This window comes from Cebidichthys violaceus, unplaced genomic scaffold (assembly GCF_023349555.1).
Source record: "Cebidichthys violaceus isolate CVI_PGR_0920_01 unplaced genomic scaffold, fCebVio1.0.p SCAF_26, whole genome shotgun sequence".
NCBI lineage: Eukaryota > Metazoa > Chordata > Actinopteri > Perciformes > Stichaeidae > Cebidichthys > Cebidichthys violaceus.
The window spans coordinates 6,462,948-6,487,819 of NW_027176439.1; the positions used below are offsets into that span (position 1 = coordinate 6,462,948).

At 46.2% G+C, this 24,872-nt stretch overlaps 2 protein-coding genes across 9 annotated transcripts in view; both read right to left on the bottom strand.

The window, feature by feature from the left end:
- Positions 1 to 4,872, bottom strand: part of kat6a (K(lysine) acetyltransferase 6A) — a 35,697-nt gene extending 30,825 nt beyond the window's left edge. For all 5 annotated transcript variants that reach the window (XM_068720678.1, XM_068720675.1, XM_068720676.1 and 2 more), the window contains exons 1-2: positions 3,926 to 4,872; positions 2,120 to 2,226 (exon numbers count right to left, since the gene is read on the bottom strand). The gene's annotated coding sequence lies outside the window, so the exon portion shown is untranslated. The remainder of the gene's footprint in view (positions 1 to 2,119; positions 2,227 to 3,925) is intronic.
- Positions 4,873 to 10,918: 6,046 nt separating this feature from the next.
- cdca2 (cell division cycle associated 2) lies at positions 10,919 to 22,639 on the bottom strand. 4 transcript variants are annotated; one of them, XM_068721115.1, is made up of 13 exons: positions 22,501 to 22,639; positions 21,742 to 21,916; positions 21,433 to 21,563; positions 18,225 to 18,390; positions 17,651 to 17,805; positions 16,203 to 16,323; positions 15,017 to 15,336; positions 14,719 to 14,770; positions 14,547 to 14,621; positions 14,102 to 14,238; positions 13,603 to 13,671; positions 12,589 to 12,751; positions 10,919 to 12,462 (listed from the first exon to the last, which is right to left on the bottom strand). In XM_068721115.1, exons 2-13 carry the CDS (start codon positions 21,914 to 21,916, stop codon positions 11,591 to 11,593), a joined length of 2,436 nt encoding a protein of 811 aa, XP_068577216.1. In that variant the 5' UTR covers positions 22,501 to 22,639; the 3' UTR covers positions 10,919 to 11,590. The 4 variants fall into 4 exon arrangements, with proteins under 4 accessions (XP_068577216.1, XP_068577213.1, XP_068577215.1 ...); XM_068721112.1 differs by having other exon boundaries at positions 13,603 to 13,674; XM_068721114.1 differs by lacking the exon at positions 22,501 to 22,639 and adding an exon at positions 22,340 to 22,396 and having other exon boundaries at positions 13,603 to 13,674.
- Positions 22,640 to 24,872: the final 2,233 nt, after the last annotated feature.

Below are 24,872 nucleotides of genomic sequence, written 5' to 3' on the forward strand. Positions count from 1 at the left end.
AGTGTCCACCTGCCCCCCTGCAACCCCCCCTCTACAACACACACACACACACACACACACACACACACACACACACACACATTCCACCTGATGCACAGCAGCACCTCCTGCTCTCCAGGCCTGCTGTCGGGCCTGCTGGCTCCTGCTCTGCTCCACTTCTTCCTGCCTCGAGTTTAAAAGCTTGACTTTTTGCCAAGCCAAATAAACTTACAGCATCTAAACTCCCCAATTCTTCACGCTTCGATCACCACGCCTGTTTAGTTGTTGTAGCTGTTGTTGCCATATCTTTGATTGTGAGCTGGCCGGTTTCCACACCGCCTATACATTGGTTTTGCTGTTGTTTGTGTTCTTGATCCTCTTGCAGCTACATGTCAGATCCCCTATTGTGAGGGCACTACTGTACTCTGATTGATTGTTTCGGTTCAGTAAATGAGGATGAGTCCACCTGAGGGGACATCTGAAGTAAAGAAGGCCTCTTGACACATAACATATTCAGTATGAACCCATACTGAATCCCTGGCAGCTGTCTGTATTGTGAATACAGTCTATTCAATAGTGTGAATTGAGTGAATCTCTCTGATGCCTTGTACTCTTCTCATGAAATGAGGAAGTATGAATGTTGAGCGGCGCTGGGAGTAAGTAGCAGTCGATCTGTGCCACCGGCCGTGCGGACGACATTTCTGAGTTCCTGTTTTGTTTGGGTGATGACTGGAGTTCTGCTCTCAGATAGCCCGGCAGTGTCCAGGACGGCTTCTTTCTTTTTTTTTTTGTCCGTGTGAAACTAGTGAGCTTCCTGCTGTGGCTGGCTGGCTGCCAAGTCCCCAAACACCCCTCTACCCAAACTCCAACTCCAAACCCCTCCCTTCCTGAAAAGCGCTGAAACGTACAACGGAAATTTCCAGGGCCTGTCCGCCCGAGAGCGCGCCCCCACCCATCCAGTGACCCCCGCCGCCATCCAAACCCCTCCTCCCAACCTCCCTCCCCGTGGCCCCTGCTCCCTCCCCGGCCTCCCTACCAAAGGGGACAGAGAGCAGCTGGAAGGTGAAGTGCAGCTTGCCGGCGCTGAGCTGAAAAGTCCAGCCAGACACCTCTCGTCTGAAATGTCCCTGAAAACACCGCCTCCTTCACTTGAACCCAGAAGTGCTTAAGAGTGCTGCAGAGTACTCTTGTCCACCAGAGAGACAGGGAGGCAAATGTGGAGAACTACTCTGTTTGACAAATCAATTGTCCTGCTGTGGTTAACAGTCGTTTTAAGTGTATGTACATCTCAAGCAGGGGCCTCTGACAGCGCCATTAAGATGCACAAATAGCTCTGACTTTAACACTATTAAGTACAGAAGAGGAAGAACGAGTCAGGGTAATCGATATTGCTCAAGCGGGAAAACCCCTGACACGACTATTTGTTAGTTTTCTTAGTTTTCAAGGCAAGAGTCATAAGGTGGCTGCATTTAATCAGGTAGTCTCTTTGAGATCTAGCTTGTTAAGAGTAAGTCATAGTAAGACAAACATGCAAGCAGCATGCAACACGTCTAAAGCCAGACAAATCAATCACACAACAACGGGAATTAAAAGAAGAAACACCAGGTAGTAAACTTTCAAATCTAGCCTGAGGACGTTTAGCAGTTTACTGCATTTAAAAGGTGCATTGAACCTGAAGTCAGTTCTGCATATGGAATATCCACAGTTATGAAATCATTGATTGAATCAAGATTTAACAGAGAGAAGAAAGGCGACGTGGTATGGAGGCTTTAGAACTAGATGAATATCATTGCACTATTATTTCCATCATACTCTGTGATGTAGAAATGAGTGTGAACGTGCAACACACTGCTAAGAACAGGGTTTAGCTGCAGAGATGGTCACCTCTGTATATTCAAACTGTACCCTATTCCCCATGTTTCTGTGACTGATGGGGACGACAACTTCTTTAATTGGTCCAGCACTGAGGGCGTACGCTGAGGACGCAGCTGCTGAACGGGCTGCAATGTAAACGCAACTTCACCAGATTTATGTCCATGAGATGTGCTCGTGTTTGCAAGTGACAGGGTCAGACTGTTATTATAAGTATCTAAGAACAATATGGAAATGACTCTACAGAGAAGTAAAACATTTCTCTTACCTTCTGCTTCCTGTTTGATGTCATGTGACTTGTTACCGGGTTGGAGAGATGAGTGCCGGTGTTATCAAAGGTTTTTGCGTTGGAGTCGGTTGGACTACAGAAAGTATCTAAAAGATTTAGAGAAAGACTTAAATGACATCAAAGTTGACTGAACAATAGTTTAAAAAAGACTAAAAGACGTCATTTTGAGAAATGCACATATTTTCCTAATTGCTGTGAGTAAGATGAGAAGATTGACGTCACTCTTGTGTGTACACTAAATTTAAGTAGCTGCAGCCAACAGCCAGTTAGCTTAGCTTAGCTAGCAGTCCCGTGCATAACCTCCAAAACCACAACTTGTCATTTTCACAGTTGTGTTGATTGGTGAGCTTTACGAGGGCTGTAGGGTGTTACCCTTTCCATTGTTAATGCTAAGCTAAGCTAACTGCATTCTGGCTCGATCTTCTTATTTAACTCCCGGCATGGAAAGAGAATAAGCCTTTTTGTTAAAATGCGTAACTTTGGGTAAAGTTTCTCTTTTTCATTTTGAATTGTGGGATTTTGTGGTGACTTCGTCTCTCCACTTCCTGCCTCCGACACCCCCCCACTTGTTTTGTAGGCGTGATCCCATCTCTGGTAACAGGAGCCATTGCTTTGCTTTATTACTCACCAGCGCTGCGTGCGGCAGCCTGGCAGCCTAACTCTTCTGGTTATACGACCAAGGCACTGCCAGTGGCCATTACAGGTAAAAAACACAACAACAGGACAAGTCAAGACAGTGAAGAAGAAGACGGGGAGTCAATAAAAGTACTGGTCTTGATCCAGTGGAAGTGGAAACAATAAAGATGGGAAGGAGGCCTCTGTACTTTCTGGTACTGGAGGTTTGTTGTGTTCGTGCTTAAACAGCATCAAAGCACTTTGTCTTAAGAGTGAAAAAGTTAATCTATGGCGACACAGCTGCACCACAGCAACCACGTCACATGATGCCTTGTTTCCTGGTTAGCATTATCCAGACCTCCCACATTACGGGCTCCTTCCCAAGTCCAAGCCCCGAGCCCCAGAGTCCTGGAGTACGGCAGCGCTGCAGCGTTCACAGAGCAGGATGCACCACAGACAACAATCCGCCTCCAGGACTCTCTCATGCACACATTCCTGTGGGCCTGGTGGTGGGGGGGGACTTAACCTCTGGAGCTCAGCAGGCTTTTGTCTACTCCCCCCCCCCCCCTCCACCTCCATCGCTCACAGGCTACCCCCACCTTTTTACCAAGTGCTCACTTACACAACAAGCTTTTCTCACAGCAGAAGCGGAGCACGAAGGCCTCCCTGATCAATGCCATTAAGAGTCAGGCGAGACATTAATGTCATAAAGGATATGTCGGTTAATGGACGAGTGAACGCGGATGATTTGATGCCTTAATTTCACCGATGTGAGCCACGCAGTATATATTAAAACCCTTTTGGTTCGCCGTCATTTATATTAATGACACCACTTTCACATTACTGCAGGGCAATGGGGACAAAAAGTGTACATTCCCATGAATGATGAGCCCTGCATGGTCGTTGTAAATTGCATTACAGAGGCAGTAATGATCTGTGTTGTTATTATGTAAACTGTGTTGAATCAGTTATTCACTCAATACGGACCCTAATTGAATAATTAGATCCTTGTCTGTGTAAAGACATGCATGTCTGCCCCCCCCCCCCCCCCCCCCAACAGATGGAGCATGTTATGTAATCATAGTGATGTAAATTAAAATCTCAGGTTATCCTGAGAGACGTGTAACAGAGTGACATGCTCACACACGTCACAGTGAAGGTGATAAATACCTTCAGTCCTCCGGGATGACAGCATGGTGTCCTGGTGGAGCTGACAGAGGACTCGCTGGGTTCCTCATCCAGGCTTTCCCCTCACACATTTCAGACTAGAAGAGGCATCCACAGGCATGGAGCGGAGGGTGGACTCAAGGAAAACAGTTTCACAGCTTTTTTACATGTCGGATACATTTCAATAAATGTACTGACTGATATCTGTGAACATTCTGAGAGTGACATATATGCTGGATTTGTATTCATTGATGTTTGTTTGCCTTACAAAAGACACATTGTGCTACGCTGGAATAGGAGAACCCACTTACACAGCGAGCCAATGCACACAGTGGCACTTTAATATTAAAGACACTTTATGTGTATTGTTTTCATTTTTGAATATTTAGCCATACTAGTGGCGTGGGTCCGCCACATGCTGTACAGTCTGTCATGGTTCCCAGAGGATGCGTCCTGCTGACTGAGGTCCTGACCATGATGTTGACGTTTGTGACTTTAAGTGAAATGTCTCCACAGCTACCGGATGAATTGCCATGAAATTGTGGACACACATGTGCGTCCCCCTCAGGTGGCTCGTTACAGCGTTGGTGATCTTTTTACTTTATATTTAGCGCCATCAGAAGGTCACACTTTACATTTGTTGTGTACTTTGGTTTAAATACCAGCAGAACTAATGAGATTATCATCAACCTCAGCTTTGCTTTGAGTTCAGTGCTTAGCAGCACATGATGGCTAACTAACATGAACATGAACATGAACATGAACATGAACATGAACATGAACACGGTGAACATTACACCTGGTAAACATCAGCATGTTAACATTGTCGCTTTTGTCCCATTTCTTTGTCAAAGTTTTTAAAACCTCATTATAATTCCAAGAGCACTGACCTTTTTGAGCAAAGCCTCATTACATGCCACCATCTGCCTCTCTGCACGTCTTGAGTTCATCTCTGCTCACCACAACATGTCTGTTCTCTGTGCACAAAAAAAAGAAGTGAAAATGCAAAAGCTTGAATGTCGCTTTCAGCTCTGACAAGTCACAGCCGGTCCACACAGAGGCTGCCACAGAGCTTCAGCGCCGCTGAACTTCCCTCTTTGAGGTCATCGGTCCAAGTAAGTTAACTTAACCCCGCCTTGGCAGTCGCTCCAGCCTGGCCCCCGAGGCTGCGAGTCCTTCTCTGACCCGCAGAATCACAACATCCCCTTCTACTGCAGCGGAGGCCTGGAAGTCATCACTGATACGGGCAGCACACAGGGCGCTCTGAGGTCATCAATAATGACTCCATTTACTTAACACCGACCCAAACACCTGCTCGTTCATCATGGCTGACACACGTCAGCCTGACCCATTGCTCAAAGACGAGCCAGCCAGCCACTGCAGATCTGGATCAGGTCACCTCCGGCTCTGAGGGGGCTTTAGTGAGTAGATTGATACGCAGAAGACACACAGAGCTAAGAGCTAATCGTTTCACAGTCATGCTTGGAAATCCTGGACGCTGCCTGAGTGTGTGTGTGGATGTCACACCTGGATGTCAGTAGAATGAAGCTGCTGGAAGCATATTCTTTTATAGCTCTTAGCATATTGTAATTCAAGCGATGTGATGTCTTAGCTCCGTTTTCAGGCTTTAGAAAGTCTAGCCCATGACCAATCACAGGTCATTTCCTATTTGTCTACAATCACAGATGTCCCTTCATGTCCCTTCAGATGAACCATTACAACATGTTTGTGCAGTCTCTCCGATAGCTTAGCATTCTGCTTGAGCTCACCACCGCGGCACAGCTGTGACGGCTAGCAGAAGGCTAACCTATTAGCTAAACCGTGTCTCCTTCTCTGAAACGCTTCTCCGATACAGAATGCTATCTCATGGGACCGCACAGGCCCACACGCTGGGAAAAGGTAACTCTATGAAGAGCGTGCACATGCCCGTGATTGTCTAGTGGTAGGGGTTAGGAGTTAGGAGTTAGGAGTTAGGACAGAGAAAGCTGCATGAGTAGGGCTGTATTTTTAATTCTAGCTTCTTTTGGGGACCTTTTCAAGAACCACATGACGACAGAAACAAGCTGCCTACCCCAGCTTTAAGTATTCCTGCTACAGGTTATTTGTGCCGTGATTATTTCAACATTCCTACGATTCTGTCCCATAAACATAAAACAATCTGCCTGCGTCATGAGTGTGTTTGATACTCAGCTTCTGCACTACTTCCTGTTCTTCACAACATCTAGAGAGACAGCGATGCTGAACTGTCACACTTTAATATCGACGCTATATCTACGGATGGGCGACAAATAACAGGAAAACCCTGAATGAATAAATATGAATAATGCACATTATTACAACAGGAACAGAGGCTGGATGAATGATTTGTGTTTCCCAGGAGAGTGGAGAATATATTATATTAGGAGTGATGCCGTGTGATCCAGCCATGAAGATAGTTAGTCGTTTGTGGTTTTGCTCTACCTGAATAGACTCCAGGTGACTGGAGTTTAATTCATGGTACTCACAGCACAGACCAGTGTAAAGTCATCAAGATTCATCCTCTGGGGAGCCTGAATGTCTGCACATCATTTCACAGCTGTGGACGGACCGGCGTTGCTCTTGTTTTTAATTTTTTTTAGCAAACTAGCGTGGCTTAAAACATTCAGCACAATCATTAGTATATGTTTTATTTATGCTACCGTGTGTTGTTGTAAACTGGTGTTTGTCCTTGTGAAAGTGTGCACCTTGTGAACATATGGGGTTCATGTGTGCTGCCACATCTTCTTTTCTTTAGTTTGTAGCTCTCCTTAAGTCTCAAGGTCGCTCTGCAGAGCGAGCAGCAGCTGCCTGCGGTGCCTTCAGCTCCGCGCTCACGCAGCTGAACACAGAGCTGAAGATGGAGCCTCCCTTCAGGGATTCCTTTCAAGAAACAGCAATAGTTCTTGTTTTCCAGTTGCAATGGCAGCTCGCCCCCTTTCTCTGGAGACGCCATGTTGACGATCCTCCGCCCAGCACTAGAACGTCTCAGACAGCACTTTGATAGCGTTGAGCGTTCATCATTCAGACCTGCGGTGTGTTGGTCCTGTGTCTGTGGGCCTGGTGCTGTTCCCAGCATGCAGCATTCAGAGGGGAGGGGAAACACCCAGGACAGGTCAACAGTACGCCGCACGGTTACGCAACACACACACACACACACACACACACACACAAACACACACACACACACACACAAAGAGGGATCGCTCACATCCACTCCCAGAGGGAATGTAATGGAAACTCATGAACACAGGGAAGCGTGAATTCAGAGAAACCAGATTGTAACTCAGCAGGCGTGGCAGAAGTATCAAGTTCCCATTATGTCTCCTTATTGTGACCACAGCTTATTGTTGTTATGAGAAATAAAGGGATGAACTGTAAACACGAGGCATTAAATCATAGATGATGCCTCAACGGCTCAAAAGCAGAATTCATGTTTCTGTCGGGGGTCATCATGTCATACATGTCGTCATGAGAACTTCAGAGTTTCCTCATCATCTTCTTTTCCATCCTGTGTTTCCTTAAACACCGACACTAACCGTGAACCACATCTTTCACCCGGTAGTGAACGCGTCGGGAGAGTCGACGCTCCAGCAGACTCTTCCTCGTCTGAAGACTGTTTCCACTGGATCAGTCGAGACGGAGTCGAGTTTGGACCTGCCCAGACATTTAGGAGACTTGAGCAGGTATGTTAGTGAGCAGCTCTCTGTGCAGTTTACTCCACACAACCTCACTACATGTGTGTGTTCAAGCAGAACACATGCAAACGCATCAATCTGTATTCCTGTTCTTGATGAATGCATCTGCTTCCAAACTGTTACGTAATACGTCATCGTCCAACTGATCAGGCCGCATTGATATGCGCATTCATTTTCATAAGCGCGTGAGACCGCGGTGGAGATAATTGGTGGCCTCTTTCATGTGCGGTGTTGTTAGCACCTGTGTCACACGAGTCCTGTTCAGCATGAACGCTGCTGCTTCCTGACACAAACTCCCTCTCTGCCTGTGTTTACAGAGAAGATGGTGCATACACACCGCTCTCCTCATGGCACAATGAAGAGAGCTCTCAAGAAAATGTCAACCCATCTGACCCAAATGAAGAAGTTGTGTTCTTCCATGACAGAGCTGCTCTGGCTGCTCATAATGAAACGCTGTGATCTGTAGGCGACGCCGCACTTTGCTGTAGTCAGAGTACATTAATTCTCCTGCACGACCGTGACTCATGCAACAAGACAAAAGATGTCTTTTCAATAATATGCATTCTTGGCAAATTATGCCTTCTACATCACCCACAATGCTCCATGTTCTGGGGGAGGAACGTGTGTGTAAGGCTTTATGCTAGTGTAGCACCAAACAGAGGTCTGGTGAACCAGATGTGTTCTTTCTTGTCGTCTTCAGCATCACCGACACAGACGGCAGTACTCCCAAAGATCAGACTTCCATGAGTAAAGTTGGTGGAATTCCCCTTTAATGTGACAGAAGTAAATGCACAACAGCACAGAGACAGAGAGCACCAATGAATGTCTCGATGTTACAGATGAACCATATTTAATAACAGAAATAGTAACTGGATACTCGTTCAGCAAGCTCCTCACATGTTGAAGCTTCTGGATCGGATCTTTGCGACCTTGAAAGCCAATAAAAAGGTCCATGAAGCCAACTTCACAGGCTTCATATTGCTAAAATAAAAAGAGCGTATTACTGAAAACCATTTAACTCATATTGTTCATGTCCTCATGCTGCTGCAGTAACTCTCCAGGGAAATGATTCATGCTCTACAAAAAAGAAAACACACATAACAGCAGTCTTGATCATTTAAGTAGATGAGAAACTAAAGCATGGAGTTCAGATACGCACGTTATTATGCTAGAAAACTAAGGAACAGAACTCTCCCACCACAAAATGATCGACGGCTAAAATGGTTCCAGAACAGCAACAGCATCGCAAAAGTGTGAGTTTACGTCAGACTGCTGCCCCAAAGAGCTGTGGAGCATTTCTAAATCAAACACTAGAAATGCAGGCTGCAGCTGTTTGAAGCAGGTCTGAGCCAGACACAGCTGGAGCGCACACACACACACACACACACACACACACACACACACACACACACACACACACACACACACCGAAAGCAGCTCCAGGATCTCTTGTTGTGGTCCTGCCTTTGTTTGTTGCCCTCCTCCTGCTGTCTTCAGAGCCGTGCAGGGCTTAGAGAGCGAGCCTGTGAGCATCAATAACGGAGGGCTCACAGCATCAAGCGCAGAAAAGACAACTTAATACCATTCAGCTGCTAATTAACTAATTGAAAGACGAAAGTCTCTAAATCGCCGAGTACAAATAAGTGATTGTGCTGCTTTGTGTCTGCACAGAAAGTGCTCATCCGTTTTAAAATGAGGCGTAAAATCGAGCGCGGCCTACAGTGAGCGGGACATCTTGAGGCTCGGGGTCCATATTAGTCAATGAGATCAATGCTCTTCTTATTACCGGCAGCAACAAGAGCCCATAAAGACCCGATTTATTGTCTGCTGTTTGTGTGTGGAGGAGCGGGATGGGCTGTAGGTGGCGAGTGAAGCCCATAAGGTCAATCACATGAAGTTGTAAAATGAGATGCGGCCCACATTCATAAAGGGCCCCGAGTGGAGGACGACAGGGGGAAGAGGGAGAAGAGAGAGTGGGAAAGAAATGGACTCCATTTTTATTTTTGTAGGTCCTCCTCTCCAGCTGTCAGCCCTGCTCCCCGTCCCATGGGGGGTTGCCACGGTGACAGGAGGCCACATGTCTTGGAGGGGGGGTCGTTTTGGTCAAAGGACCCCATTGTTCTTGTGTTAAGCCGTCTTCACTATGCCCGTCTGCCAGTGGACAGGGGCTCCACACACACACACACACACACACACACACACACACACACACACACACACACACACACACACACACACACACACACACACACACACACACACACACACACACACCCCATTCACAAAGACGCGCCCAGTTACAAGTTTAAAATCAGACGGTGGACGCAGCACAGACCTAACATGGGACATGATGCTGTGGAACCCCCCCCCCCCCCCCACATACACACACACACACACACACACACACACACACACACACACACACACACACACACACACACACACACACACACCTTAAGTGATTCTTATTGGAGCACACGGCCTCGGTGACACTAATGAATGAGCATCTACTAAATGACTTCCTCTCCCAATGATGGCATCTGTTCCAGAGACTTCCTTCATCTCGTCAGAGTTGAGAACTTGACAGATGAACGACTGCAACTACCCGAGTCCACCAGCAGATGGCACAGCAGCCCCACGGCATCAGCCCAGAACCTACAGCGCCGACCGTCCACCGTCTTCTAGTGGGACTGCAGACTTTGGCACACTGAGCCGGGAACCTCTGGCGTCCTTCAGCCAAGCGACTCTGACTCATTGTAAAAAAAGGAGCGAGTCAATTACCCCGTGATGGATAGATTACAGCCGCGCATCATTCCGGGAGCCAATTTTCCAATGCGAACTGAATTTGAAACTCAATTTGTAAGCGCTCTCTCCGCTCCTCTCTGACAGATGGATGGAGCCACTAAAGACCTGAGGCTGTGACTGCTGGAAGCTGAGGTCAGAGGTCAATCTACTTCCAGACATTTGGCCGTGTTCAAAATGTAGATCAGGACGGCAATTAGTGTAGCGCCGCGGTCGGTGATGGTCAAAGGTCCAGGTTTATGTGGAGGGAAAGCTGCTGTACTTGAACTGAAGTGTACACACACACACACACACACACACACACACACACACACACACACACACACACACACACACACACACACACACACACACACACACACACACACACACACACACACACACACACACACACACACACACACACACACACGTAGAAATCGGCCGTTTTATTATCTGGATGAATTCCGTTCAAATGAGATTAAATCATCCGGTTAAATGAACAGTTTGATCTAACGAGACGTCTTTACTTGAAACCGAGGCGTTTAATCAGCATGAGAGTAAAGCAAGGTACATGTAGACAGTTCAGGCACGTCTCAGAGACACACGTTTACTTCACATATTAACACCATCCATTAAAAGAACAGGCGATGCAATGGGACGGGGCCCTCTTCTGGACATTCACCTGCATGTCAACAGTTCACATCACTGAGAGGGAATAGAATAAAAAAAGAGATAAAAAACAAATGAAGTGAATGAATTAGGTTTCTGTGTGTTCATTATGATGAAGGTCCCTTCCTGCTGCGCAGCCCTGCCTGACCGATGGTGAATGCAGAACAGCGCTCTTCATCTGTCCATGAAGAGCAGATATTGACTTGGAGATGCTCGAGCCGATGACTTTGGGGAGCGAGTCTGAACATGCGCTGCGATTACCAGCCGAGTGCTCGGTCATCGATCGGGAGGTGGTCAGCAGAGATGATTGGGCTCACAGGGTATCGACTGCTTGGTAAGCGGAGGGGAAACCGGCTACAAATTACTGGTCAGCTCTAATAATTCACAGGGAACAAAGGCATCAATGTTTTCAGCTAATATAGAACAAACAGCCCATCTAATCTAGAACAGGACAGGTGTGATGAACCCCTTTGATCTCAGTTCACGTAGTCCATTTAAAGTCTCACGAGGCGTTGTCCTGCGTCTCCTCGGGGAGCGGCGGTTGGACGGGCAGAGCGGCACTGAGCCGCCGGCCCCGGGTCTTCCTGCAGGACTCTTTACTGGACTCGGGGGAGGTCCAAGCCAGCCAGGCGAGACCAGCACTGCTGCTGCTGCTGCTGCTGTGCTCCGTGGTGCTCTGGTTCCTCAGGCTGCGGCGGACCAAGCGCTGCCTTCTAGTGGCAACAGGTTTGAACACATCTTCAACGTTAAAGTCAGCCTGCCAGGGGGCGAGCTGGAAATCGGCTACTTCCACCTCTTCCTGGCTGTCAGAGCTCGACCTGATGTCTTCCTGCTGAACGGCTGCTTGGTGCTCCTGCTCCTCCTCCTGCAGCACTGAGACGCTGTCTGGTTCTCTCTGTGCTGACTGACTCGAGGTGTCGTTGGATTCTCCACCTGAAGGTGGGCAGTCTGAGGTGGGTGCATCCGGACTCCCATTGCATTCTAATTTCCCATCAGAGTCTGTGCAGAGCGTTTCTACAGGAATCTGGGCATTCTGTTCTAGCATTGAGGTCAGCGGCGTTTCGCTCGACGCCTCAAGGTTCGCAGTGGTTTGGTCCTCCTGGTGCTCCTCGGTCTTTCCTCCAGCCTGATCTGAAGTCTCCTCCCTGAGCAGGGCCTCAATAGCGACACTGACCGTCCTCTTCTTCAGCCGTCTCCGCTTGAACCTCGGCCCCGACAGCCTCCTGCCCTGTCCTGCGCCGCTTCTTTTACTGGAGTTTGGAGTTGTGACGACATCTTCCGAGGGATTCTCCAAAGCTTTCGTCACAGCGAGGTCACCTGCAGCTCGAGTGCCGTTAGTCATCTCAGGGTTCGAGTGGGTCTCGTGATTTGGGGCTGTAGGGCGAAATGACAAAAATAAAAAAACGTATCAGGGAAATTCATTTCTACCGATCACTTCTGCCATTTTCAGGACTAGATAACACGTTTTGTGAGTGAAGGGTTTGAAGGGTTGTACGTTACCCGTGCAGCTCATACGGGACGTCTGCCGTGCTGCCGCCCGGCCGGTGAGGGCCAGGCTCTCGGTGATGGGGCTCAGGGCGGGGTTCTTGGAGGCGTAGGCCCGACAGCCGTACAGGGAGCGGTCCACGCTCCGGTTCCATCGGCGCGCTGCTGCAGAGCTCCTCTGTGGAAAGACAATCCCGCGTCGTTAAAGAGGTTTGTATCGACGCGTCAGCGTAAACTGAAATGTGATAGCGCCTCATTATGTCATCCTCAGGAAGTACATCAATTTAACCAGATGCTTCCGTGGCTGATTGTGTCGGTGCCATGTTGTGGATATCTGAACTAATAACAGTTATTGTCAATAATAATAATAACAGATTTACCCATAATTCCACTTCCCTAAGACAGCACAATGTCCAAATGTATCAAGATGTGTCTTTTGAGATGTACCATTTCATTTTCATGGGGTGTTAATTCTTCCTCTAATTACAAAGGTCCGGTATAAAGACAGTGGATCTCTGTGTATTTATTAAATCTCTACCCACGTTATTCTGAGCAATGAAGTTGCAGAACTGAAAGTTGTTTGTCTAACCTGACGAAGAGAATCCAATTCAAACCCAAACACAGTCCTGACTTGGAGAACTACAAAGCTGTCAGAAGACACTACTGTGTAAATGTGAGCTACAGTAAGCTTCAGCTATCCAGCCTTCAAACAAGGCGTCTGAGGCATTTCTTGTTCACGTCTTAAAGCGTAAGATTTCATAATAGACTTGTCATTATTTATAATCCTGCGGTGTGTGTGCCACGCGGTCATTTGGAGGAGGAACTCTGGGGCACGCACACGCACACACACACACACACACACACACACACACACACACACACACACACACACACACACACACACACACGTTTTCCCCTAACTCAAAGCAAAGCGAGCTGCAGTCAGATCGCTATCGGCTCCGAGACGTTCTTCCTGCCTCCCAGAATCCCTCAGTGGAGGAATCAAACGAACAGACTCCGCCAACCCACCTTCATGTTCCCAGAGGCCGTCTTGGCAGCGGAGCGCGTCGACCTCTTTACGGGTTGGCTCTCCTCCGGCTGCTGGGGGAGCACAGAGCTGGCGTGAGGATGCATCATATGATCGTCTCTCTTGCAAACATAAAGTTGATATCCTCGCATGAGATTTAGTCCAGATCCAGTGGAATTAAACAGTAGATTAAACGGGAGCATCTTATGACCCCTAAATTATTAAAAAAGACGTCTCGTCTGGTAAACGGAGTGAAATGGAGCTGAAAGCAGCCGGTGGTGATAGCAGAGCTCTCTCTCTCCACTGCTGCTGGGTGCAGGCTCTGCTCCTGGCTCCAGGAGTATGAAATGAATTATTCACATAGAGGACGGTAATAATATCTGGTGATGAACAGACTGTTGCTAAATAAATGGGAAGCAAACTTGTAAAACTATATCCCGTGAACCCAAAATGACCCATCCATGAAAGTAGACAGAAACAGAAGCTAGAACGACGGCAGACCTGCTTCCTTCGCTCTCTACATTGGGCTGCAGCTGGAGCTTCCACATCTGCTCCATGCTGCTTCTCCTTCTCTGGCGAGGGCGTCGGCTCATCCGGGGCTTCCTCCTGGGAGGGTGTGCTGGGACCGGTCTCAGACTCTGAGGACAGTTGACAGCATTACAGCTGAAATGACTTCTACTGAGAGTTTGTCAGCCGTAGGTAACATGGATTAGCTGGGTTAGCGTGGTTAATGATGACAGAGGCTAAACATTGGTTAAACAGGACTTTGATAGAGCTGAATCCAAATGACAAACGGTCCTGTTCTGTCTTTGATTCCGTGGTTTAACATGAGAAACTTGAGCTGTTTGAGCTAAACTCAAACTTCATTTCTGTTGTAGCATGACACTGGAATGTGTCCGGAGAAGAAGACATAAAGATAAGTGGCAGAAGTGTGACGCTGGTTCACCTGTCAGCATGTGACAGAGGAACTCCTCGTGGAACGCAGCGTTTAAATTCAGCGGCTGGGCTTCCCACTGGCGCTCTGAAGATTCAACACACAGAAAGAGACGTTATCATCAGAGTGAGCCTCCAGAGACGAGAGGCTGCAGCGTCACACTGAATAAAGTAGAATCATCAACCTGTGCTCCTCGTCCCCGCAGAGACAGTCTCCTCCATTAACGGGGACACAGTCTGGGACAACAAAACACAAACACACAACGTTGACTGTAACAGACACACAGTGGGGTGCAGAGTGAGGCGTGTTCTGTAATTATTAAACATCACTCATTCACAGTTCATCCAGTTATCATCTAAAAGCATACTGAGAGAAAACTAAAATAAATAATGTTAATTACACCGTTATAAGCCTGCTAAGACATCCGGGTTGTTCACACATCAACATGTTGTAACTACTACTTTAGAGCACAGACACATTACCAGTCCGTCTTCATCCATCCTGCGGTTGCGAGGCACTGAGAGTGTAGGCGAGGCACCGAACCCAGCGGGGCCGCTGAGGTCCGGCTGTGCTCGCGTTGTTTGGGATTCGTTTCTCTGCGGCGTCTTCAGCACCGAGCGCGGCTGTAAGCCCCCGCCTGGTGTGGGCGCCCGGGCCGGGGTGCCCCCCCTCTGCAGCGGAGTGCTGGGAGGCAGGTTCTTATCGAAGAACTCGGGAGAGAGCGGACCGCCGAAGCACACCCGCTTCTTCCTCACCGCGGAGGTCACGGCGGAGTCATCCTCTCCGGCAACGACGGCCGACCCTTCAACGCACAAATCATTTGCATTTTTGTCGCCCGCATGAACAAAGAGGCAGAAAGTGAAGTTTCTCTGCTTTAAACTCTTGCTGTTTTACATCAAAAGAAACGGATTACCAAATTATTCATGGTTCAGGGCGCTTGAAGTTTAAGATGGATAAAGGGCTTCAGATACTACAACGCCAGTTTGAGGAGCTAATAGAAGAAGAAACCAGTAACTAGTATATGAGAAGATATGACACACGTTATAACTCAAGTTCAGTTCAGAATGTACTGGATTTATAACTCAACTAGATCTGATAGAGATATAAGAAAATAAGAATGTATAATAATATGTCATATACATTTACCAAATGTAGCTTCTGCTTTTAACCCATCACCAACTTGTTGGGAGCAGTGGGCTGCTGAGAAGAGCAGTTAGGGGTTCAGTGTCTTGCTCAGGGACACGAGGGTCATCGGCCGAGGATCGAACCGACGACCCTCTTAACCCAGTGAGCCACTGTAAATATTGTTACTAAAAAGAAGCGTTTCCACCGGCTCAAGGTGATGTCTGTGGTGTCAATATTGGGACAAGTCCAGGTCTGGTGAGTTGTGGGTGCTGATCCCCACATTGCACATGTTGGTCTATTTGAGACCTATTAACACTCCCCTTGTAGCTAAGAACAAGTGCATATTGTTCTCTAATACGCACGACTCAAACGCCGTTAATTAACACAGTTTCTTTTCTGGAGATAAAGGTGAGCTCTCCCCCGGCACTCAGCCTGAACACGCTGCATCCAGCGAACGCCGTACGCCGAGCCTCAAAGGCAGGATTGAGCCGAGATAAAAGGTCAGTCACTGGTGCGCGGCCGCTGAGAGCGCTGCGTGTTTACCTGTGGGCTTCATCTCCATCAGAGCGGGGGTGTGGAGGGGGGGGGCGGGCCGGCCCGGCGAAGCCGCTGCAGAATCATCAGGCGGCGGTCGGCCGAGGCTTTGGAGTTCAAAGACGTCGTCCTGTTGAGAGGGATGATATGAGCCCCCCCGTTCTGTTGAGTCTCTAGTTCAAGGAGCTTCACAGAGCAGGTTGTTCACTACGAGTGAACGCTGTCGTGTATCAAATCGGTTTCATCTAACAACCTCCGGCAGGTAAATCTGACCCCCCCTCAAAATCATATTGACAATGTTCAAATGTTGTTGTGTGAATCAATTGGTTTGAACCACAGCTGTCTTACAGCTGATAGATATGTAAAAGGGTCCAAACGGTCCGCCTGTTAAAAACGTTCAAAGAAGGACCAGGAACTGCATATTTAGCATTAGCTCTACACAACAAATACAGGTGCAATACAGCTGCATATCTCAGATGAAAGTATGATCATGACCGCTGGAGTGGAGAAACACAGCGAGAGCTTTGAGTGGCCTTGTTATTGCCTGCTGTGGAGCTGCAGTTGAGATGCTTGGCACCACGTTTGAGACGGAGGTGTGCTCTACTGGGCGATCACATTGTGCGCTTGGTTAGTTAACGTTACAAATGTCACTTCACTTCCCTTTGGCAGAAAAAAAAAAAAAAGAAACCTGCTTGAGTTCTCTCTGAATCTGGCGGTGCGGTCAATATTAAAGAACACATCGTCACTGGTTCCATGGTTGGACCTGTTCATGTGTTCATGTGAAACGGGTAAAGTCATTCTGTGGGAAGGCAGAATCCCAAACGTCTCTATAAATGCCTCTGATCCACTCCTAACGTTCAGTGTGAGTTCAGGTCTGCATCAGGACCTGACCTGCTGGTTCTCAGCAGGGGAACAGGATTGGAGCTCGGGGTCAGTGTGAAGGGTCGGGGATATGAGCACAGCGCGGTCGTCTTCCACAGTCTCACGGGATGTCAGTGGTCCTCGTGTCACAACCTCCATCGCCGGTTCTTCTTCTTCCCGCAGATGTGATCGAGGAGTTCCCACCGGTTCATTCTGCTACACAGAACAGCACCGACACGACTACCAGGGGAGCAGGGAACGCTTATCTAACAAACTGCTGCGTTAGTGTAGTCAAGAATGAGACTGAAATCTTAAAACTTCATGTTGCACTTTACAGAAAGAAAGTACAAAAACACTAAAACCAAAAAGATGCAATTATAAATAAATAAACCTCCATAGCCAGCACTTAAATCTTGAGAGTTTCCCTCTTTTTTTGGACGCTTGTATTTAGAAAGCCCCGTGTAGCACGGAGCTCTAACATTCACAGGAGTTAAAAATACTCAGAGGATTCAATGGAAGGCGAGTACAGAGAGGGAAACCCTTTCAGTTCAATTATTAAAAGCAGTCAAGTAAGTACATGGTCGGAGTGAGTGTACCTCCTGCTCCTTCAAGCTCAAGTGGAGGACAGAAGCGCCGGCCTCTCTAACCTCCACCTCACAGCCTGCAACGGGGCCCAGGCGCCTCCTCTTGCTGGGTGTGGGCGTCACCATGGGTGGGTGGTTCTCCTTCCCTCCATAAGGGCTGCTCCTATCTGACAGAGGGGGGAAGAAAGCAGCCGATCGAAAAGACAAGTTATATAAACATACAACAACAAATGGGACTTGGGGACACCTCAGCTAAATGAAGATAAAAGATCCCGTATCAAATAAACATATAAAAGCACTGCTTGGAAAAACAACTTTGACAAAAATAAGCAAAACCTTGATCAAAGGGATGGAGATAAACTCTCACTGCAGCACCAAACAGCTCAGAAACTGGCCCATTTAAGAAGCTGACCAAGCCCAAAAGAAAATACTGCTGCGAGATGTTGTCAGAGTAAAACTTATACGGCGCTATGCATTAATCCAGCGCTCTTCAGCGGCGCCTCCAGACATCATAAAGGAGTCTTACTGGCACGGACCCTCGTTGAGAAATGAAACTATTAATCCTGTGGCAATGAGGCAGCCTCACCAGACAGATAATCTCTTGTCTTGATGCATCCTCCAGCATCGCTGTCCTGCCTTGGCATCGGATCACAGACCTCACTCTCCTCCACATCCATCAGGCTCTGGAAGGAGGCCATCTTCTGCCTCAGCGTGGAGGCGACCCGGGGAAGGAAGGGGCTACTTCTGACGAGCTGAGGGTTGAGACGGAGAAAACAAACACATCTGCTCAGTGATGCAGTCTGACAGGTCATAGGCTCTGGAGATTACAGAATTACTGAGAGGCAGGACATCTATCACACACTACACACACACACACACACACACACACACACACACACACACACACACACACACACACACACACACTGAATATTACTTTTAGAAGTGTACTGAGCTGTGCATCATCTAACGGCAAGAATATTCAGTCATTACTATTTACACAACAGTAAAAGAATACTTTCCTTCAAGCTACATTTGACCCCTCATCACCTGCAGACCGGGTAGTTTTCCCAGAGAAACTTCTTAAACCACTTCTGCAGCATAACGCACGTTGCTGTCCATAACATGCTCCCTGTGTTCCAAACATGCACAGTTTTTCCAACATATGGCTGAATGCATAGCTTTCATTTGTGCTCGTGAGCCCACCTCTTCTCCTTCATTGGTCAGCAACATCCTGTCTAAAGCAACGCGTGAGCTAGGCCAGAACATCATGGAAGCCGTTTACAAGCTTAATACTGAATGATTTTGTACATAAACATAAGAATTGTGCGTTTCTCAAATGATCATATGCTGATGTAAACGAAGCTTTAACAGCTTCACAAAGCATGAACAAGTAAAGACTCAGAGGTTGTCAATTGTTAGTCCAACTAAAAGGAGACTGAAGCATATTTTGGTTTGGGACAAACTGAACACAAGGTTGGACAGCAGAGGACGGTTCAGCATTGATTTGAAAAGTGTGAATGGATGTTATTGTCACCCTGTGTATTCCCTCACACAAGTATTTCTATGAGGAAGCAGCCTGGGAGAGCCCAGCCTTCATGAAAACAGCTTTCATTGAGTAACACTAACTACTCATTTGTATTAAGTGTAACAGCTACTTTCACAACGATCATGTGAGAACCAAGTTAAATCTAACGAGGATGTCTCCATCAAGACACAGGCTCTCCTAAACTGGTCAGAACTTGGAAAGTGACCAAATGTGCAATAAGATAGACTCAGATAAGTCTTTTCTTTATGATACATCAGCATATTCAATTTTATATAAGTACTTTGTATTATTTCATATTGCAAAGTGGGTGTATAGTTTATTACTATTGATTTCATTAAATTGAATTTAAATGTGTGCAAAGCTCAGAGTTTCTGCTACATTCACATGTGGTGAACAACATCAATCCACTGATGCTGCTGCATTTAACAGCATGTGACAGAAATCACCATTCAAAACGCCACCGTTTCATCCGGCTACACAGAACCACATCAGCCAGAGAGAATCTTCACCACTTCACATATGCTGGGCAGCCAAGCTTGAGTTTTCAGTGCCACAGCAATGTATGCAATACTACTGCAATGTACGCAATACTACTGCAATGTACGCAATACTACAGCAATGTACGTAATACTACTGCAATGTACGCAATACTACTGCAATGTACGCAATACTACAGCAATGTACGTAATACTACTGCAATGTACTCAATACTACTGCAATATACTCAATACTACTGCAATGTACTCAATACTATAGCAATGTACGCAATACTATAGCAATGTACGTAATACTACTGCAATGTACGCAATACTACAGCAATGTACGTAATACTACTGCAATGTACGCAATACTACTGCAATGTACGTAATACTACTGCAATGTACGTAATACTACTGCAATGTACGCAATACTACTGCAATGTACGCAATACTACTGCAATGTACGCAATACTACAGCAATGTACGTAATACTACTGCAATGCAGGCAATACTACTGCCATGCAGGCAATACTACTGCAATGTATGCAATACTACTGCAATGTACGCAATACTACTGCAATGTATGTAATACTACTGCAATGTACGTAATACTACTGCAATGTACGCAATACTACAGCAATGTACGTAATACTACTGCAATGTACGCAATACTACTGCAATGCAGGCAATACTACTGCAATGTATGCAATACTACTGCAATGTATGCAATACTACTGCAATGTATGCAATACTACTGCAATGTACGCAATACTACTGCAATGCAGGCAATACTACTGCAATGTATGCAATACTACTGCAATGTATGCAATACTACTGCAATGTATGCAATACTACTGCAATGTACGCAATACTACTGCCATGCAGGCAATACTACTGCAATGTATGCAATACTACTGCAATGTACGCAATACTACTGCAATGTATGTAATACTACTGCAATGTACGCAATACTACAGCAATGTACGTAATACTACTGCAATGTACGCAATACTACTGCAATGCAGGCAATACTACTGCAATGTATGCAATACTACTGCAATGTATGCAATACTACTGCAATGTATGCAATACTACTGCAATGTACGCAATACTACTGCAATGTATGTAATACTACTGCAATGTACGTAATACTACTGCAATGTACGTAATACTGCTGGATTTAACAGCATGCGCCAGAAGTGACGCTGCCATTCAAACATCACGGTCGCAGCGGGAGCGCCATGATTTTCTCTTCCGCTCTGTTCATTTACTGCCTTAAACGTATGTTGATGCTACTGTTGATGTGACCACTTGTTGGGTGTGATACGTAGACGGATGTCTGCATACTGCAGCTCAATGCTGCTTGTAAGGTCTATATACCAGTAACCTCACACAAGCTAACGCGTGTTAAACAAGCCGGACACGACAGCCTGTCAAGCCCTTAGGTCAGGATATAGTAATACTTACACTGAGAGCACTTATGTGAATATATATACTGTAGACGTGCAACACCTCCGTGTACGTACAACTATTTGTAGTTGCCACAGTGATGGCAATCATCATTTGCATCTGATGAGGGAAAACGGTACAGAAAATGTCTTTTGCAGAAAGTGTGCCGCATCATCAGTAACATATGTCCGTTTCAACATTGATCACAGAGAGCCAACCAAAAGCCGGACTGCAATCTAAATACTGCCTCACACATCAATAGGATGTGATGAAGGTGTGCAAGATTTGCTCAAACGTGTCCCCGTGAAAGACCTCACCTCTGGAGTCCGGAAGGTTGGTGGAGTCTTCATCCTCTGTTGCGCCGTGAAGCGGATGAGGGAGTTTGTCTCTGGGGAGCCGCGGACACCAATGCTGGACCTCCGCCTCATTTGTGTTAGACGAGATTTATCTAGAACAAGAGGGAGAGGAACGCCTCCTCAGTAACAATTGATTGGTGCCCTAAACGGAAAAAATGTCTTTTGCCTCCGATTTCATGCATCCGTTACTGCTGTGGCTGAATGAATACAGAGTAAACCTTTACGTCTATGGAAGACAATGCAAATGCAGTTTAACACCTGTCCTCTCACCTTTGCTTTTTGATAATGCCGCTGGAGTAAAGCTCTGCACAGAGATGCCAAACTGACTAGGCGTGAGCTCGGAGAAGTTCAGGGGGCCTGAGGCGTAATCTGAAACCGGAGGGGAGTCCTCTTCTGAGGGGGACAACGTCTGGTCTCCGTCGGTGTTCGTCTCCGCGGTGGCCATCTGGGTTGACACATTGAAATAACGTTACGTCTAATAATTCAAGAGCAGCTGAACCACAACATGTGAAGTGTTATTAGGACTTACAAAGAATGACAACAGGGGACTAATATATATCCTATATTCCCTTCATACGTTGTTCCAGTCAGTCTAACGCTTGTAGGTAATGTCAACCGACAATATACATTCAACATTTCTTTCAACTTCACGTCAAACTCCATCTGGTTGCTAAAAGTGACGTCCCACTGACTTTAGCATGAAGCTAATATAGCTAGCTGACTCCCCGGTAGCATAACAAAACTAAGATAGCGTTAGCTACAGCTAGCTTCATTATAAACGCCCTTATAGAATGAACCGAATGGTTCATTCACTGTTTAACAACAGTGTAACAACTAACGTTACTGTAGACTCCTGCCAGGGACGTACACGTTGTTATACCGCCGACTGTCACGGATTGTTAACGATAAAGCTAGTTGTTTCAAGCTAACGTACGTCGCTCGAGCCCTTCTCTCCACACGCGACGCTAACAGTAGCAACAGTGAGGTTAGTGTTGAAGATAATGGAATGACAGCAAGTTAAACACTTACCTCGTGTTTTCTGATTCAAATATATATATTTATAAACACATGTAGGGACTATTGTGTCATAAAAAGCACTAACATCTTAAAACATGTTCCTATAAAACACAAACGTTGGAAAAGGAGCAGGAGAGAGATTCAAATTTCGCTCCACGCCAGAGCCAGCGGCGACGTATGTATCCCTCCGCAAAGAAAAGTCATCAACGTTTCTAAACAAACACTTATACGCATTCAAAATACAAGGTGTATTACTTAGTCTTGTTTAAAAATGTAAATTGTGAATACCAAAGACTCGCAATGTTAAAAAAAATGGCGATACTAACGGATAAACGGTATCGTTCGGAGGAACTAACTTCCGTATTTTTCAGGGGTTGAAAGAGAGCGGAACTCGTTTAATATGAACTGGCCAATAGAAACTCCAGATAAGATACCACGTGACAAAGTCAAAGCAGGATGAATGGATGGATGTAAGGATAGATGGATGGATGTATGGATGGATGTATGGATGGATGGATGGATGGATGGAGAGAGAGAGATAGATAGATAGATAGATGGATGGATGGATGGATGGATGGATGGATGGATGGATGGAGAGAGAGAGAGAGAGAGAGAGAGAGAGATAGATAGATAGATAGATAGATAGATAGATAGATAGATAGATAGATGGATGGATGAATGGATAGATAGATAGATAGATAGATAGATAGATAGATAGATAGATGTATAGATAGATAGATAGATGGATGAATGGATAGATAGATAGAAAGAGATAGATAGATAGATAGATAGATAGATAGATAGATAGATAGATAGATAGATAGATAGATAGATAGATAGATAGATAGATAGATAGATGGATGAATGGATAGATAGAGAGAGAGAGAGAGATAGAGAGAGATAAAGAGAGAGAGAGAGAGAGAGAGAGAGAGAGAGAGAGAGAGAGAGAGAGATAGATAGGTATCCAGCTGCAGGGCCTTATCTGCTGCTGGCTGTCTTGGAGCTCGGCTGCATCCTGTCCTCAGTCGGTTGGTTCATATAAATGACCTGATGCTCAAAGTTAAACCCTCTCAGTCAGTCAGACAGACAGACAGACAGACAGACAGACAGACAGGTATCTATCAGTGAGTTCTTGACATGCCGTTATTCCTTTTAACAGTAATAATACATCTGTGGGTTTTGAGCAACCAGAGCAGTGAAACATAGTAACCTTTGGGTCAACTCACTCGCTTTTCTCTTTTTATTTTAAGAGTGAAGTTGTGGGAAGTAAAACAAAAATAAGCTAAAGACATAACCCAAAATGAATGGCACTTTAAGAGAATGAAAAACATCTAAAGATGATAATTTATTCAGCCATAAATGACCATATTTTCACGTGGTTCACAATAGTTTGACATGATTTACAGCAAACTCAAAAATCAATAAGCCCAAACAGGTGGGTGAGCCGTGGCGTCGCCTTGAAGAGCTCTGTAAAGCCTGCCCACACACACACCAGTCACAAACAAACAGAGTTCCTTCTTCTGTGAGGGTTTGAAGTCTGCGGCACAGCTGAGCACACCGAGATCAGATGCATCCCAGAGCCTCGTTCCACAGCTGGGACCGCCGACCACACGAAGCATGTGGCTTCTCCTGCTGACACCAGGAGAGGCCGAGCGAGTCGACGGAAGCTCCACCGCTGCTGTCCTAGTGCAGCACAGGCTGAGCAGATGACACAAGTCCAGACATCCACAGGTGAAAGAAGCCTCTGTGTGTCCGAGCTCCTGTCCAGAGTCACGTGAGTACAATTTGAAAAGGTGAAAGTCTTATTTTGAGGGAATATAATTACCAACACAATGACGCATGGAGTCTTTGTGTGTCGCTCTGGTGTCTGTTCTTTGTTGTGTTTTACTCCACTGTGAGTGACAGGAGCACCCAGCAGTCTTATGGAGTCAGCCTAGCACCAGTTACCATGACAATACATAAAGACCAGTCTCACACCAGTTTGTAATCTGTGTTTATTTTCCTCTTTAAAATAAATATGTGGATGTACACATTGTTAAGTACCCGTTGAGGTACACCTTGTTTGGGAATCATTAATATTCAAACACTGTCCAGTATTTACCTGCATGTTGTGTATGTTGAAGGAGTACTTCAGTGATTCAGTTTTACTCGTCCATCAAATTTGGGACCTCATAAGTCAAATAAAATGAATGGTCAAAAAGAAAGCAGCAGAGGACAAGATGTCCTGAGTGAAGGACATATATATATATACACATACATACATACATACATACATACATATATATATATACATATACATATATATATATATATATATATATATATATATATATATATATACTATTATAGCAGAGTCGAGATGGAAGCTAAGCTAACCCAGCTGG